The 19,198-nt window shown below is 44.4% G+C and overlaps 2 protein-coding genes across 3 annotated transcripts in view; both read left to right on the top strand.

The window, feature by feature from the left end:
- The window catches only part of cdk4 (cyclin dependent kinase 4), a 359,603-nt gene that overhangs the window by 189,426 nt on the left and 150,979 nt on the right, over positions 1-19,198 (top strand). The gene's annotated exons all lie outside the window — the stretch shown is intronic.
- Positions 8,337-10,740, top strand: LOC308173511 (kelch-like protein 10; the record flags this gene model as incomplete). Its single annotated transcript, XM_080548541.1, has 5 exons — positions 8,337-8,482; positions 8,802-9,291; positions 9,394-10,011; positions 10,132-10,281; positions 10,369-10,740. The coding sequence occupies 5 exons, from the start codon at positions 8,337-8,339 to the stop codon at positions 10,738-10,740; spliced, it is 1,776 nt and encodes a 591-aa protein (XP_080404667.1).

Raw genomic sequence — 19,198 nt, 5'->3', positions numbered from 1 at the left:
AGGCAAGCGGTTCAGGACCATGTTCGCACGAACAAACAGACTGAAGCTCAGCTTCTACCCTAGGGCCATTCAGGCCCTGAACACAGCAAAGGCCTAGGTTCTAGGCCCTGGACAATCTAGACAATTTGATGGCAGCTACTAGATTGTAAACATAAGTGCAATATTGTAATACAACTGTGAACATTCTAAACCTGCTAACTGCGACACTTTAATGAATGTGCAACAAATATTATGTGCAATATGACAACCCATGTGTACATAAGGTTCAGATATAGGAAAAAGTTAGGATATTTATAGCATAGCATAGTGTACAGCACAGTGTTTTATTGTATAGTATAGTAGTATAGTATAGTAGATAGTGTACATAGCCTTTTTTTTATGTCAACCAGCTCTTTTCTCTTTTTTTGTTTTATCCTTGGCTCTCTTGTTTTTAGTCTTTTTTCCAAGCACCAGGGGAGCCCCCCCTCCTAAATGTCGTTGTATGGTACCTGTACTGTATTAATGACAATAAAGACCATTCATTCATTCACGTGTACAAAATGTGCATGCAGTTACTTCTATTTAAAAATGTATACCGTAGTAGTTCCACAGAAAACTGTTGACATGAAGGTGAGTCATATTTCTCACCTGACACACCTAAGAGTGTATCGATGTAAACAAACATGTGTAACATGAGAGCACTATAGATCTACCCTTTTAGCCCATGTTCTGGTAATGTGCAGGGGTGGTTAGGGGTAGGGGAGGCTGTATGCATATCAGGGGGGTGGCAGGGTTAGGGGAGATGGGTAGGGGTAGGGGAGGTTGTATGCGTGTCCAGGGGGGGGGGGGGGGTGGCCGGGATGGGGGAGATGGCTAGGGGTAGGGGAGGCTGTAGGCATGGGAGAACAGGTAGGTTGAGGTGGGATTTAAAAGTGAGGAGTGAGGGTGAGTCTCTGAGTGGTTGAGGGAGAGAGTTCCAGAGGCGGGGTGCAGCTCGTGAAAAGGCACGGTGACCGAAGCCTTTGAGTTTTGAGGGTGGGACAGTGAGGGGAACAATGGATGAGGATCGGAGGGTACGGGTAGGGCGGTGGGGGAGAAGGAGGTCAGTCAGGTAGGAGGGAACAGGCTATGGAGGGCTTTGTATGTGAGGATGAGGACTTTAAATTGGATACGTTCTTTGATGGGGAGCCAGTGGAGAGAGTGGAGGACAGGAGTGATGTGGTCACGGGAGCGGGTGTTTGAGAGGAGAGGTGCAGCAGAGTTTTGGACCATCTGGAGTCTATGGAGGGAGCGGGAGGGGATGCCGGTGAGTAGGGAGTTGCAGTAGTCAAGGCGGGAGGAGATGAAGGCGTGGATGAGGGATTCAGCAGCGGGCGGGGAGAGGCAGTGTCTGATTTTTTGCAATGTTTTGGAGGTGGAAGTAGGAGGTCTTGACGATGGAGCTGACGTGGGGATCGAATGAGAGGGTGGGGTCCAGAATGAAGCCGAGGTTGCGAGCCAGGGGGGGGGGGGGTGATGGTAGTGTCGTCAATGGTGAGTGTGATGGGTCCGGTTTTATTGAGGGTGGATTTGGTGCCGATGAGGATGACTTCGGTCTTTTCACTGTTGAGTTTGAGGAAGTTGTGTGTGAGCCAGGTTTTTATTGCTGAAATGCAGTTTTCGATCATGTGACTGAGGGGTGGGTTCTGGGTGGAGTTTGTGGTGATGTAAATCTGGGTGTCATCGGCGTAGCAGTGGAAGTCCAGGTTGAATTGGCGGATGATGTGACCAAGGGGGGAGTGTGAACCAATAAACTTGGTAACAACAACAAATGCTTCATAATAAAGAAAAATAAACAAAGAACACATGGTTTGGGGCTTAGTCAAAATACACACACCCTACCCACCCCACCACCAGCACACCCAGCCCAGCCAAGCAAACACAGACCATAATTGCACCGCACCTTTTTTTTTATGTCCAGATGTTTATGGCGATTGGTTGGCTGTTTGGCCCAGGTGACCCCTGCTGGTCATGTTGATGTTTTTCTCCCACTTATCCACAAGGGGTGGGGCCCCTGGACCATGGAAGACTCTCAAAGACACACACACACACACACACACACACACACGCACACACACACACACACACACACACACACACACACACACACACAGACGACCAGAACATGCACAACTACAGAAACAAAGACATACACACACATAGACAGACAAGGCTAGGCTACTGATAGCCGTCACACACACACACACACACACACACACACGATCTGTAGGCAGGCACCTAACTATTATAATTATATATTTCGACATTAGAAATGGTAATGATTATGTATTATTAAGTTAACAGTTTAGGTAAACATTTGGAAACTCCCTCTATTTTACATAATTTAGTTCCATCTAGTGGTAAAAGTTGACAATTTTTTCAAATTAATGCAGTAATGTTTTAGTCAAATACTGTAATGTATGCATATGCATATAACAGCTGTTAACTTTATTTTCAGAGCAATATAACAATTACACCACAATAAATAATAAAAGTGGATCTGGATCTACAGACCGAGGCCAAGCAATCAAATACTTGCTCACAACTCACCCCAACTAACATTAACAAATACAATTAATATTATATAATAACAATACAAAAACAAATGTCATTTTTATTAAAACATTTTAGATTAGATTACCTAGCGGAAGAACAGGGTAAGGAACAGAAAGCTCCAAGGCGAAGTCCAGGCTGCTCTCTCTGGGCAGAAGATGGCTCAAGAGACGAACAAAAAACGACTGACTGTGGAGCTAAAGCAGGTCAGAGAGGTTTGCACTGAGCTGGAAGATGCTGTGGACGAAGATAGAGATGGCCGAATCAAGAGAAAATCTTAGAGCGGCTCAAGGACTGGGACCAACAGCTCTGTGAGAAGACTGTAGCCCCGGGGAAGAGTGTCATCGCTCAGCGTGTCATTAGTTCATCCCTGGAGGCAGAGCGTAAACGCTTTGAGAAGTTGACTATGGATAACCAGGCCAGGACCGGACAGCTGCAGGAGCTGAACGCACAGCTGACCGAGAGCCTCCGGGCCGAGACCACTGCTGAACAAGTACGATAATTCAACGACTGTGATGCATTTAGGCCAGAGTGTTTACAGTTGTTTACAAAGGGAGTCAAGCATCTAACAAGATAAACAACCGCTCGTGTGTGTGTGTGTTCCGTTATCTATCTCTATCTGTGTTTACAGTACAGTTTAAGCATCTAAGATGCTTCCCGTGTTTTCATCTATCTTAAATCTGGGCCTTAGCTTGTCTTACATGTATTGGAGCCCTTGTGCTTGTATATGAACAATGTCCATGTCTCTCTGTGTGTGTGTGTGTGTGTGTGTGTGTGTGTGTGTGTGTGTGTGTGTGTGTGTGTGTGTGTGTGTGTGTGCATGCATGTTCATCCATTCTCTCATTCATTCACTCTATCTTTCATTCAGGGGCTGAAGTTGGACCTCATGGATAACCAGGCCAGGATCAGAGAGCTGCAGGAACTGAACACACAGCTGACTGAGAGCCTCCAGGCTGAGACAACTGCTAAACAAGATAATTCAACGACTGTGATGCATTAGGCCAGATTTTGTATTTACAGTTATTTCCAAAGGGAATTAAGATCTAAGATAAACACCCGTATGTGTGTGTTCTGTTATCTATCTGGTATGATACTGATATCTGGCAAGACCATTTTGACATTTTGGCGAATTGAGGTCATTCATTCTCTCATTCATTCACTCTATCGTTCATTCAGGTGCTGAGGTTGGCGCTCCAGGCAGGGGTTGTCATCCGAGCTCCAGGCCATAGTGAGCGAGAGTAAAAACCTTCTCTCCGAACACAACTCCCTCGTGGCCGAGAACCAGGGTCTGATGACTCTGCAGACTGAGCTCCAGACAATGGCTGCCGGCCACCGAGCCCTGGGGTGGGCATCGACGATCGATAATTGATCGATAAGGATCTTGGTCGATCACAAAATAAAACATTTGGTCGATCACAAAAAAAAAAAAAAAAAAAAACGATCAATTATCGATCGTCGATGCCCACCCTAACATGAGGAAATGAGGAGCAAGTATAAGAGCCTCATCTCTCAACTCCAGGCCTCTCTTAAAAAGGAGCAGTGCTCCAGCTACAAACTAAAGCGGAGAACAAATCAGACGGCCTCCAACTTCAACGAGAAGCAGAGAGAGAGAGCAAAAAAGCTTCACAGCGACCTCATTGCTTCCCTCTCCGGTCAACAGAGGGTGGTAGAAGAGTGCAGCCGGCTAGCTGGGGAGCTAAAGGAGGCAAGGGATGCCTATAGGGTACTGGAGGAGGCTGTCGTCAAACAGCTGGCTGAGACAGAGAACATCTTCAGCCAGTTGCACAACATGGACCAGAAGCTTCTTCTTGACCAGACTGCAAATCTGGAGAACACCACAGCAGCCCTGAACAAGCTCAAGAAGGCGCACTAGGAATTAACCAATGAGCACCATGCCCTGGAGAGGGAAAATACAGAGTGACACTCTTCCCCGGGGCTACAGTCTTCTCACAGAGCTGTTGGTCCCAGTCCTTGAGCCGCTCTAAGATTTTCTCTGATTCGGCCATCTCTATCTTCGGCCACAGCATCTTCCAGCTCAGTGCAAACCTCTCTGACCTGCTTTAGCTCCACAGTCAGTCGGTTTTTGTTCGTCTGTCTTGAGACATATTCTGCCCAGAGAGAGCAGCCTGGACTTCACCTTGGAAGTCTTACCTTACTTTTCTTTCAGCTTACCTTAATTTTCTCTGAAAATACAGCGTTAATCTCAGAACACAAAGAGATTTCCTCTGCACATCAGCAACTGCTCTCTGACCACCTAACGATCAAATCCAAGCTTCAGGTTCTAGACTTGATTTTTAAAATTAGGCCTGGCACTACTAAGGAGGAGGGTTAGGGTTAGGTAGAGAGGGTTTTGGTTACAGAGAGGCTGGCTTAATAAAAGTATAGAAATTATTTCTTATTGCGAGAATACTGTTTTTCAATATACCCTACATTTTTAAAAACCCTTGCCTTAGGGCCTGTGAACATGTTTTATTTCCATGAGGGAATAACCATATCCTATGGGAACCCTGTAGTTAATTTGAACCATCTACTCATGGGTCTTTGCTACTACTAGTAGCTAAACTAAGAATGGCTTTATTCACAGCCATTTGTACAGACAAAGATACAGACAAAGATGTACCATGTGTGATTCAACGGGGCTGTTGCTATGACAGGTGTACAAATACTATTCTTCACTCTCCATTCATAGTTAAATTAATTCCTATGGACCAAGATATACAAACGAATGACCATTTTACAAAACAGTACGTCCACTGCATCATTCATGCATATTCTCTTTTGAATGTTCTTTAAATTCAATTTGTTTGCATGACCAGTCATTTGACCTTAAGTGAATACTTATTCTCTAAGATCTAGCAGGACAAGTGATACCATTCAGTGGGGGCAGTAGTGTAATTAATGTGACTCTAGATGAATTCTTTAGTAATTAATTGTAGTTATGTGAAGATAGGACATCCCATCTTGTGAGGAAAACGTTAGGCCACATTTATTACCAAAGATAGCATTTTATCATGTCATGGTTTGGGGCTGCTTTGCTGCAGCACGGCCTGGCCAGCTCACCATCATAGAATCCATTATGAATTCTTTATTATATCAATGAATGGTCTTTATTGTCATTGCTACAGTACAGGTACCAAACAACGAAATTTAGGAGGGGTGGCTCCCCTGGTGTTAGGGGGAAAAAAAAATCACAAGAAGGGAAGGAGCTGGTTTACATAAATAAAGGCTATGTACACTATCCACTATACTATACTGTACAGATAGACGACTAGGGTTGTCATATTGCACAATAGTGTTATTGCACATTTATTTAAAGTGTCGCAGTTTGCAGGCTTGAAATGTACATATTTGTGCCTCAGCACTACACCTGATTTTTCCAGTCCAGCAGCTGCCATCAATCCGTCCAGACTGTCCAGGGCCCAGAACCTAGGTCTTTGCTGTGTTCAGGGCCTGGACGGCCCTGTGGTAGAAGCTGTTCTTCCTTTTTGTCCTTGCGGCCAAGGTCCTGAACCGCCTTTTCGAGGGCAGCCGGGTAAAGTGTTCGTTCCCAGGGTGGGTTGGGTCCCTGGAGATCTTGGAGGCCTTCTTGAGACAGCGTGTGTTGTACAGCTCTTCAGAGGGTGCTTGAGGAAAATGTGAGACCATCTGTCCAAAAATGTAAGCTGAAGCAGATGTGGACCATGCAGCATGACAATGACCCAAAACATTCCCCTAAATCCACCAAGGAATGGCTCAAAAGAAATAAATAGAGAGTTTTGGAATGGCCAAGTCAAAGCCCGGATCTTAATCCTATTGAGATACTGCGGGATGATTTGAAACGGCGTCCACATCTCTGGCGATCTCACCTGGGACGTGCATACCAAACGGGTGGTGAAAAAGGCACAGCAGCACCTCTTTCACCTCAGGAGGCTGAAGAAGTTTGGCGTGGGGACAAAGATACTGTGGGCGTTCTACAGAGGCACAACTGAGAGCATACCGACTGGGTGCATCACTACCGCACTCCAGTTGAGCATAGCATACGGACTACCTAAGCTTAAACTCACAGTCACTTTACTACTATCACTTAGGTCCTGTACTATTGACACTTTTTATTGAATTATGCCTAGTGCCTTATTGTCTAGAAATGGCAAGATACTGATAATTGTAAATAATCTTATTTGTCACTTATGTCCTGTACTATTGACACTTTTTTTTTATCCTGAATTATATTATACTTGGAACCAAAGCCTAAGAAAACAAAGATTTTCAGCACACTTGACAGAAGTTGAACACGCCTCTATTACCGCTACTCGCTATTCTTAGAATGATTACACAACAATGCACTCTCTTGGCTACTCTCTACCGGATAGAGTAGAACATACTCCACTGAACTACCCAATGCTCTAATGTAACTGTAATAACACCCACTCTTTCCATCCAAATTCCTTCTTTCATTTATTATTGATCTATCTCTCATCTATCCACCCCGTCTTCCATCATCATTTCTTTATATCACCAGTCACTGTGATCCAAAGGCCACCCTCTCCTATCGTGTTGCCTTATTAACCTCTTCCATCTAGTAAACCTCAAAACAAGATGGCCAAGTTACAATTTAACTAAAAAAGTACCTAAAAGAGCCTACAGAGTTCTGGAAAACTTCTGGAGAGACAAGACAAAGATTATGTACCAGAGTGATGGCAACAGGAAAGTCTGGAGAAAAAAAAGGAACTGCCGAAAATCCACTGCATACCACCTCATCAATGAATACATGGTGGAGGGGCTGTTATGGCTTGGGCATGTATGGCTCCCTCGGACAGGCGGTTCAGGACCATGTTCGCAAGGACAAACAGACTGAAGCTCAGCTTCTACCCCAGGGCCATTCAGGCCCTGAACACAGCAAAGACCTAGGTTCTAGGCCCTGGACAATCTAGACAATGTGATGGCAGCTACTAGATTGAAATCAAGTGCAATACTGAAACACGACTGTGAACATTTCAAACCTGCAAACTGCGACACTTTAAATGAATGTGCAATACCACTATGTGCAATATGACAACCCTCGGGTACATAAGGTTCAGAGATAGGAAATGTTAGAATAGGTATAGCATAGCATAGAGTACAGCACAGTGTTTTATTTGTATAGTATAGTATAGTGGATAGTGTACATAGCCTTTATTTATGTAAACCAGCTCTTTTCCCTTCTTTTTTTTTTTTTTTTTTTTTCCTAGCACCAGGGGAGCCCCCCCTCCCAAATGTCGTTGTTTGGTACCTGTACTATATCAATGACAATAAAGACCATTCATTCATTCATTCATTCATTCATTCATTCATTCATTCATTCATTCATTCATTCATTCATTCATTCGTTATACCTCCTGTCCTTAGTGGCATGGAAATCACGACAGGGAATTCAAAGAAAAGAGGGAGAGAAAACAAATCAGGAAAAAGGGTAGAGGGAGGAGATGCTGTCATTTCACACAGGGCACCCTCAGAAACGAGATGATGATGATGAAGAAGAAGAACATTAATATTTTTTTATGATGGTGTCAGCTTATTATGAAAATGGTATCTGAGACATTCTAATTTTGTATCACTCACTGTGATGTAATAATGCACAATTCTAGAACATGGTTACCACATGTAAGGGGAATGAAGGTTCACATTCATTGCTCAGAAGAATAGTTGCAGTGTGCCACCTCTTGCCCAAAAAGTGGATATTAAAGATATTCAACACAAGAATGAATGAACTGGAAGCGGGGTCCACCTCTACATTTCAGAGATGCAACATGGAGAGAAAAATGAGTTCCATGGCCTGTACAATATTTAATGAGCTACGACTGGAAGGAAAATTCTGTGACGTGGTGATTAAAGTCAATGGCATCGAATTCAACGCACACAAGACTATCCTTTGCGGCTGCAGTCCATATTTCCGGTGAGTGTCTTAACTTGGGGGGGTAGCCATGATGGATGGCAGGGATTCACTTGGCATGGATCCAAAGGATAATCAGAAGAAAATAGCCAGATCCTACAAGAGCTTACACACTGTTCTTTGTGGCAGCAATGATACATTCTATAAAAGATACAACTATTGATTCATAATATTTGTGTACCCCTCTTTATATTGTCATATAATTGCAGAGGGTGTTTATTATATTGCTGTACTATATTGAAAAGAGTATTGAGAAACTTTGGTACAGTATATGGATGAGTCCTGACCATCATATCCCTCCTCTCTAAACCCTGACCCACAGAGCTCTCTTCACAAGTGGCTGGAACAACTTAGAAAAGCGGGTGCACGACATTCCTGGTGTGTCACCGGACATGATGCGTCTCATTATTGAGTATGCCTACACACGCTCTGTGCCTGTCACTGACGAGAATGCGCAGCAGCTTCTGGTGGCTGCAGACCAGTTCTCTGTCATGGGCGTTGTGCGAGCCTGCAGTGACTACCTAGAGGCCCAGCTGTGCCCGGAGAACTGCATCGGGATCTGCACGTTTGCAGACTTCTACTCCTGCCATGAGCTCAGGCGCATGTCCTCTCTCTTCCTCCTGCATCACTTTAAGGAGATGGTGCGTAGCTCCGAGGAGTTCCTGGAACTCTCGCCGTGGCAGTTTCGTGACATCATTGAGAAGGACGACCTGAACGTGAAGCAGGAAGATGTAGTGTTTGAGGCCATCCTGCGCTGGATTGGCCATTCTCCTCAAGACCGCAATGCCCAGATCTCGGTGCTGTTGCCTAAGGTGACTGAGAGTCGGACAACACATGTTTGATTCATTTCATAAAGGTGTATCGGCTGGCCGACTGCATTCCGTGTCCATATCTGTCTGTGTCTGTTTGCTTAGGTACGCATGGCCTTGATGACAGCGGACTACTTCATGAACAATGTGAAGAATAATCCACTGGTGAGAGCCAATGCTGACTGCAGGCCCATCATCATCGACGCACTGAAGGCCATGTATGACCTGACCATGAATGGGCCCTCCAGCTCTGACTTCGGCAACCCTCTGACCCGCCCTCGCCTGCCCTATGCCATCTTACTGGCCATCGGTGGTTGGAGTGGTGGCAGCCCCACCAATGGCATTGAGGCGTATGATGCACGGGCTGACCGATGGGTCAATGTGACTCGAGAGGAGGAGAGCGCACGGGCCTACCACGGTGCTGCCTACCTCAATGGCTTTGTGTACTGCGTGGGAGGCTTTGACAGCGTTGACTACTTCAACAGTGTGCGCAAGTTCAACCCAGTCACACACACTTGGCACCAAGTGGCACCCATGCACTCACGGCGCTGCTACGTCAGTGTGGCTGTGCTGGGTGGCTGCATCTACGCCATGGGCGGCTTTGATGGCTATGTGCGACTCAACACTGCTGAGCGCTATGAGCCTGAGACCAACCAGTGGACACTCATCTCACCCATGCATGAGCAGAGAAGTGATGCCAGTGCCACCACACTTTTTGGAAAGGTAAGTGGAACAGAGGAATAGGTAAGACTAACTGTACCTGGAACACAACTTGATAACTATTGTACAATGAATCTATTAAAAAGCCAGGATGGATGAATTTACGAGTTGCCTTAATTCTAGGTATACATATGTGGTGGTTTCGATGGGAATGAGTGCCTGTTCACAGCAGAGTGCTTCAACCCTGAGACCAACCAATGGACTCTGATCGCCCCCATGACAAGCCAACGCAGTGGGGTGGGGGTCATCGCCTATGGGGAGCAGGTCTATGCGGTGAGACCTACATAAAAATACACAATAAATCTATGCTCAAGTTCTGATATACTGTTATTGACCCACATTTCTCCTATCCTCTCTTAGGTGGGCGGCTTTGATGGAGCCAACCGTCTGCGAAGCGCAGAGTGCTACAATCCCCAGACCAACACCTGGCGCGCAGTTCCCACCATGTTCAACCCACGGAGCAACTTTGGCATCGAGGTGGTGGATGATCTTCTGTTTGTGGTGGGCGGCTTCAATGGCTTCACCACCACCTTCAATGCGGAGTGCTACAATGAGAAGACAGATGAGTGGTATGACGCCCATGACATGGGCATCTTCCGCAGTGCCGTTAGCTGCTGTGTGGTGCACGGACTGCCCAATGTGCTCGAGTATGCTGCCCCGCGAGATACCCTGCAGAACCCCCGGGAGGAGCTCAAACTGTCCACCTCCAATAGCAGCATCCTTACTGTCTGACACCATATCTACCCACCATTACCCCCCATCCCTACATGACCCAGTCCTGCCCACTGCAGTCCACCTGGGCAGAGACAGAAACTATCTAAATAAATCCTTCAAGTGCCCATGGAAATCACATAACATTTCTGTCTTTCTTATTGCTTCTATCAGGCCGGGTGGTACAATTATTTTTCTACAATGAACGTATAAGGGAGACTTTAATTGAATGCTAGTTTGCAATCATGTCTTAAACCTCATCTTATCCACCTCATTTTTCTGGTTTTCTGCTCGAAATGACATGCCCACAGTGAATATAGAATATCTCCACAATCACAAAGGCCTTCATAATGATATTGTTATCAAATGAAAGCTAACACCTGTGGGGTGGCTGTAGAAGTGTCAGAATCAAAATCTATGTTACTGTGTCAGAGCAAATAGAGCTAGAACATTATAAAACATCTCAAATGCAGTCTCCGCCTAAAAAAACAACAGCTTTTACAGTGAATATCACCTTGGAAACCTGATAACGAAGCCCAAATCATCTAGGAATCAGTACTCCAGGGTCTTATTAGTACTTGTGCCAAAGTCGATGCTAGTAATGTGAGCAAATGCAACTTTGTACCTGTTTTAGTACAGGTATGTTTAGGCGGACACCTATATGTTTAGGCCATTTGGAGATATGTTGGCACCATCTTTGACCTTTGACCTTTCTCATGTATCAGTTTTATTTTGTTTTTTTTGGGGGGGGGGATTTTTTGGGGTTGGCCGACCAATGGTATGGAAATTCGGCGTTGAAACCGGACATGACACATTCTCCAGTTGGAGAAAACTGGATGTGACTTAGGCCGTGTTTACCGTCTCTGGAAAAAAATGGTGGCATCGTATAGCATGCAAAATTGTGAAAACAATTTGATATCGATGAAGAGAATTGATCGAGGTAAACTCTTTATATCACTTCGGATGCCCATGGGGGTCCGTTGGCTCCTATGAGGTTCAAGACATTGACCTTCTGATCACCAGTCCAACTCACTATCCACTAGGCCCCCACTACCCCCCAAGACTGTTTATACTGACATAATATTTTAGGGATCCACTATATGCTGGCACATAATGTTATTGAACAATTATCTAGTGTTCACAAAGACTGTCCTCTCAAATCTCAAGTAAGGTGGTCCATTTCATAACTTCAAAATAAGTGAAGCACTGTTGCATCCTTTATTATTCCCAGTTACAATCCTGAATACTGTACAGTCTGACCCTGATAACACTTGGAGAAGCCTTGTACTGTGTACTCCTGCAATGGTATGGCAAGATCACATTACATTGTACATACTGTATCTCAAGCCATGCTACTTTTGGACATGAAAGACACAAATGTCTGTCTTTCTATCGATCTCAGGTGATTACCTAGATCTTGTCACCAGCAGACCATCATCAGCAGACCAACACCACGGACATAATACAGATTAAACAAAGATTTACAAACACGAACCACCAAAACTGACCTTTGATACGCACCTGTGCCAGGTATCTTCTGGTGTTGCTTAACAAACCCTGCATCACATTGGGCGAGTCAGAGCACGTGGGGAATGTGGATTTTACAGGTACGTGTCTCCAGCCATACGAACGTAGCACAGGCCACACTGTCATGAAATCATGATTCGCATAGTGAAAGCGGCAACCTGAGCTACTGCCATCGAGGAAACAGTACCAACACCTCGGGACTAAAACCCAGAGGATGACAAATAGTTATTTCCCCCAAGCAATAGGCTCCTGGGGAAATAGACTGTTAAAAAACAAAAGACTATTACCGGTACCACCAAACCAACCCCACACACACTACAATAATACATTTGTTATATGACTACTGTCATTGAATTTGTATTTTGCACAGCATTTTTTGCACTGATGAATCCACTGTAGTACGTATACTGTATCACTTCACCACTTTATTACTCTATTATTACTTATTATTACTTACTATATTACATACTACTGTACTTTATTATTGTGATCTGTATCTTGATGCTGCAATGTTAATGTTGAGGAACCAAAGCCGAAGAATTTTACTTGTGTACTTGTACATTGGGATGTAATAAGCGATTCTGTTTCGGATCTGATTCTGATTCTGATTCTGATTCTGAACCTGACCGACTGTATTTGCCGATTGAAATGGACACACACTGTGTCCACGAAGGCAGAGTGCTCATCTATTGACACCAAGCCATAACAGGTACAGTGGACAAGTACAGATCAATGGTCTAGTGGTCTAGCACCGTGGTCAACAGTGCACAGATATGTCCATGTTGGCATGGGTTCGAATCTGGCCCATGCCCTGTCCGGCCCATGCCCTGCTGACATGCCCTCTCTCCTTACTTTCCTATCTGTCTTCACTATATCTGTCCAATAAAATAAAAAATTGGAGTGGGACTGCACCACCCCTGCGCAAAAACAAAAAAGACTGTGTCAACTGTAGAGTTTGATATTTCAACAATCTATCTCAGTTTGGTGGTCTGACATACATACAAATCGGGCTGGTGCCTTGCATGGTAGCTTTCCTCCATTGATGTGTGACTGAGTAATGTGTGTGTGAATGAGAGGCCATTGTAAAGCGCTTTGGAATAAGGTGCTATATAAGTGCAGTCCCTTTCCTCTGAGACTGCCAGCTGCCAGCTGAGCCAACTGTGGGATCCAGACAGGGTCGGCCGCTAGCAAAACAGTCTATGCGCTTGTCTAGGACCACAACCGCTAGAGGGGGCCACACTTGCGGCGTTGATTTAGCGCAAGCTACCATCTGTCAATCAAAAACTCTGCTATGCTACCACCCCCCCACCCCCCACCCCACCGATGAAACACCCGTCAATCAAAAACTCTGGTAACTCTGCTCACTTTTTGCTCATGATGACTGATGTATAGATGATTCACTTACTTTAGCCAAATGTACTTGGTGTTTGTAAGTCGCTGAAGCGTCTGCTAATGTCCAAAATGTAAAATGTAAATGTAAAAAGGCAATAGCAGTGTGAAGAAAACTGTAACTTGAACAATCTACATGTATATGTATATACTGTATATGTGTATATGTGTGTACTGTGTAGGTATGTACAGTATGTGCTATATTACCTCACCATCACAGAGATGGGAGTTGAACCAATTTGTTATTTTTGAAGCATTTCAATATTCTTTGCTCATTGATATGTATCCATGTATCATACATTCGTAGTATGGTAATGCTGGTGATCTGTAAGTTTAAATTATTTTTTTATAATAACCCTAACCCTAATATTATATAATATATATAATAATTAAGAAAAAAAAAATGTAAGATTTGTTTTGATTATTTTCATAAAAGCTCTATAAACATATTGTTGGAAATATATTGTTGGAAAAAAACATTTCTACACATCTACAGTTGTGTGTTTACATCTACATCCAGCGTGTCATGCAAAAAAGCACCAACTCACCTGTGATAAGCTCCTACTTGCTTCTGATACAGGACACTTACTTATTATTATATTTACTGAATTATTGTATATTTGTTATCTCAAAGATATTAACCATGATAAATAAAGTTGTATTAATAAAATGAATTACGTTTCCAAAACATCCCAGAGCATTTTCAATACAAAATATAGCGAGCTACTATGTATAGACTACTGTATTCCAACTCAACTCAACTCAACACGCCCTGCCATGCATACCCCCCCAAAAGAAATGTACCTTTGTACCCAGATTATTCTTTTAATTTTTTTAAATGTATTTATATATTTTTATTTTTGTTTGTCTGCTTCATTGTTTGTGTATTACTTGTATCTTGTTTGTTTTTGTTTTTTCCCCGTTTGTGGCGTCTGTCTCTCCTGTTGTTTGTTTTTCTGTTCAAGTGTTTTGTGTTTTTGATGAAAAAAAGAAATGAATAAACAGATTATATAAAAAAAATAATGTAACAGAATTCAGAATGTTGGTAAAACAGCCCTCCAATCCAGGTAGGGCTTTCCTGTGATATCACAATGGTCTTATCATTAGAATGTGTATGGTTTCCAAGGGAATGCATCTTTTGTAAACAATAGGTGGCAAAAGTAGAACATTCCAAATCATTTCCAATGTTTACTTTGCACAGTGAATTCGGCAAGGATGTTATTTCAGAAAACAATGGCGCAAAATCAACCACTTGGAGAGAGATACCTCTTGAAACTGAAGTTCCAGACTGATTCAGATACAGCAGGTGTTTATGAAAATCAACTACAAAATCAGACAATTGTTTGTTGTGTATATAAAGGTTCAGATGGTTATTCCTCAGGTTGAAACTGTACAGGTGTGTCTTTTGGTGATGGGGGATATGGTTCTAAATGCTTCAATCGTGAAGTCAAAATATGTTTGTTTTAATGTCAATTGAGCCTCTACTGTATAGATTTTAGTTGAATATAGAGTTGAACCTGTTTCCTGTCTCGTCCAGGACTAAACTCAGTCATTGAGCCTGGAGACAGGAGGCCCATCAGGGTTTACATCAGTAACCTTCGGCCCAGTCCGATGACAGTGGGGAACATCAAGGAGCTGGCACGAAGCATCCCCGACCTCCACCAGCGCTTCACTAGGAACCAGACTATCCTCCCCTTCATCTATGACTATGATGGATCCCTCCAGGCTAGCCTGACCCCTGCTCCATACAGGCCGGTCCTTTGGGAGACCAACCCAGCCACAGTGACCTGGACAGCGGGCACAGCTTCACCCGCTTGGGAGGTTCCCCAGACCTCACAGGCTTCAACCTCCACTGCACTGGTAACAGAGTGGCTGGCGTCACTTAGCCTAACCGGTGAGACCAAGAGCCACGTGGCTTTACCTGAGACCAAGACCAGGACCACCAGCGCCCCCTGGCGCCCCCGGGCCTACCTGAAGACCCCTTCCCACCCGGAGGAGCTGGACCTGCTGGGCATCATGAGGGAGCCCAGGAACAACGTCTCCTCTGTGAGCTACGGGGACCAGAAGTGTCTGAGGGTCTTCTCCCCTGTCCTGTCCTCAGCAGGAGAGGGTGGGGATGTGGAGGGTCTCAGACTACGACCTGCTGAGTGGACGGCTGGTGTTCTCCGTGTCCCTCAACTTCAGGACCTGCAGGCTGGCCCAGGGCTGTGGGAGGAGGAGGGGGGAGGCGCGGTCCACTGGGACGTACCACCACAGCTGTGCTCTGAGGGGGGAGAGGAAGAGGAAGACCTGTTCAGATAACAGCAGTAGTACCAGCTCTGAGCACTTCCACCCCTTTCAGAAACGGATGTGCCACTGAAGGACTCAGGCGTACATCAGGCCACTGAAGGACTCAGGCGTACATCAGGTCAATAATAAAAGTTTGATTGCTACGGATGGTTATGATTTTTTTATAGTTATGATAGTTTGATAGTTTGGACTTTGGAATAAAAATGATTGAGTTTAAAAAATATATATATATTAAAAAAAAAGAACATGACATTTTACTCCAGTTTATTCCAGTTTTATCCAATTCTCTGTTCAAACACAAATTTGAATCTAAAAACAGTGTCATTGTCGTCACCAGCCCCCTAATTAATGGGCGTACTTGATTGGACAAACACTAAAGTTAAATCAATGGTGTCAGATGTCCCCTCTAACGGTCTAATTGAAAAGTGTAAAATAACATAGTCTACCATAGGTCTGTCAAGTCAGTCTCATTATTAGTGTTAGCCTGTAAATGGTCTTATGTTACGCACCTAATCCTTTATATTTTGTGAAAATTAGGCCTCTTAATTTCTCCTTCAACAGTGATTATCAAACATGGCATATGGGCTAGGGTTAGGGTCAGGGCCATGGCTAGGACTAAGGTGAACTCAGCAATCGCAAACAGGCTGGTAGGCCCAGAAAGAGGTCTACAATGGATGATCAAAGAATATTCACCATAATGAAGAAAACCCCCAAAACGACTGTCCCACAGATCAGGAACAGTCTCCAGGGGGTAGGCGTGATCAGGAACAGTCGCCAGGGGGTAGGCGTGATCAGGAACAGTCTCCAGGGGGTAGGCGTGAATGTGTCACCTACTACCCTCCGCAGAAGACTTCACCAGCAGAACTACACCGGCTACACTGCAAGGTGCAAACAACAAAACGTTTAAAGTGGTCAAGTCAGTCTCTAGATTTAAATCCAATTGACCTATTTGCTGAAGAGAGGACTCAAGGCAAAAAGACCTCAAAACAAACTGAAGATGGCTACAATATGGCTGCAATACAGGCTTGGCAGAGCCAGACCTCAGACGATATCCAGCATCTGGTCAATAGGTCGCAGACTTCAGGCAGTTATAATAATAATAATAATAATAATAATAATAATAATGCATTTATTTTGTATAGTGCTTTTCGCGGTACTCATAGATACTACATGGAGGGAACAAGAATAAATAGATACATAAAAACTACAACAAAACCACAACCAGTAAAAACAGCAATAACAGTTAAAAAGTTTAAAGATCGATTTTGAGGGATCGTTTGAAGGAGGAGAGCGCGCTGGATTCTTCAATGTGGTTTTGGGAGAGTCTTCCAATGAGTGGTGGCTGCAGAGAAACTCCTGTCCCCCCAGGTTTGCTGTTTAGTGCTGAGGATGGGGACGGGGAGGTTGGCATCAGCTGACTGGAGGCTGCAGGGAGGGGTGTGCTAGAGGAGGAGGTCAGAGAGGTCGGAGGGTGCCATGTTGTTGAAGGCTTTATAAGTGGTGAGGAGAATCTTAAACTGAATCCTAAATCGGACTGGGAGCCAGCAGAGGTTTTGAAGGACTGGAGTGATGTGGTCTCTGGAGTGGGTTCTAGTGAGCAAGCGGGCAGCTGAGTTCTGAACATGTTGGAGTCTGTTGATGACCCAAATACAACACTGTTGAAGTAGTCCTGGTATTGTCTAGAGGTAACAAACGCATGGATGAGGATCTCTGCATCACTGAAGGACAGAGAAGGTCAGAGACAGGCAACATTCCCGAGGTGGAAGAAGGCAGTTATAGCTATGTGTTTGACATGAGGTTCAAATGAGAGGGTGGAGTCCAGGATGACACCAAGGTTACGGACCTGGCTTGATGTGGAGACAGTGAAGCCATCAATATTGAGGGTGAAGTCTTTAGTCGAGTGGAAGAGGGGCTTTGGGCCAACAAAGTACGATTTCTGATTTGTTGTAGTTCAGTTTGAGGAACTTGCATTGCATCCAGGACATGATGTCAGCAAGACAGTTAGCAAGAGTGGAGTGAGGGGCTGGAGTGATAGTTTTGGTGGTGACGTACAGCTGAGTGTCGTCGGCATAGCAATGGAGACCATAGTGATCATAATCTGTCTGAGAGGGAGCACATGCAAGATGAGGAGGAGAGGATCAAGCACCGAACCTTGAGGCACTCCTTGGGTTGAAAGTTATTGCACGCAATTTTCAACCAAATACTAAACATGCTTTATTTGGACATTGTATGATATTTTTCCAATACGTTTGGTGCACTGAAATGGTGTGTTTAAAAGATTTTCTCATTTCTAGATGGTGAAACCAATCTGAACGAAACCAACATTGAATTAAGGCTGAGAATCTCCACATTGACTTCATAGTAATTGTTTTATTTCAAATCCAAATTGTATACAGTACAGAGGCAAAAGAAGGAACAATACTTAATACGTAGGCCTACTGTATGCTATGTAGGGCACTGTGTTTTGTTGTTGAACAAGGCAAATTAGGGAACAATCACAAACACCATTATTGTTGTGCCTCCTAATCTGACACGCCCCCGTGAGCCTCGTTCTGGCGCCCCTCCCGGCCGGATTGAGTGGGCCGGATCTCTGGCTCTGTTTGCAGCAGGTGTGGGCTATTACCTTTCAGCCCAGCTGTCCCAATCACCACCTGGACAGCCGCCTACTTAACCCTGCTACAGACGGAGATCCAACGCTTGAACATAACTATCTGTATGGCTCGACCCCTGGACCCCCTCTGACTACTCTCTTCTGGATTTCCCTCCCTGGCTCGACCCCTGGACTCCCCTCTGGACTACTCTCTCCTGGATCACTCTCCCTGGCCCGACCCCTGGACATTCCCCTTGACTACCCCCTCTGGATCTCGGACTTTGCTCACTAGGGTAGTATCGCAGCACATAATACAACACCCCTGACCTCATACACGCACACACACATAGTATAATTACACACCCCATAACTATCGCCTGCATCACACCTTATGTTTGTTTTTCCACTAGTTAGTGTAGGGCCTATTTCTTTGTGTATATCATCCTTAATAAATCATTGTATATTCTCCTGGCCTCTGTCTCTGTTTCTCTGGGGTTCCACCACATTTGGCTTTTCCAGTTTTAAGGTGTGCATAACAATTATATAACGAGGCATATGCAGTATTATACATAATTATTAAAATATATAAAGATAATTTGAGAGAAATGGGTCTTTCTCTCACTTCGAACAGTTTTATTATAAGTAGCATCTTTTTTTCTTTTATGAATGAATGAATGAATGAAT

The sequence above is a fragment of the Nansenia antarctica genome, assembly GCF_963989245.1.
Source record: "Nansenia antarctica genome assembly, chromosome: 18".
NCBI classification, from domain to species: domain Eukaryota; kingdom Metazoa; phylum Chordata; class Actinopteri; order Argentiniformes; family Microstomatidae; genus Nansenia; species Nansenia antarctica.
Note: the sequence above shows the minus strand (reverse complement) of the source record. Positions and strands in the feature narration are given on the sequence as shown.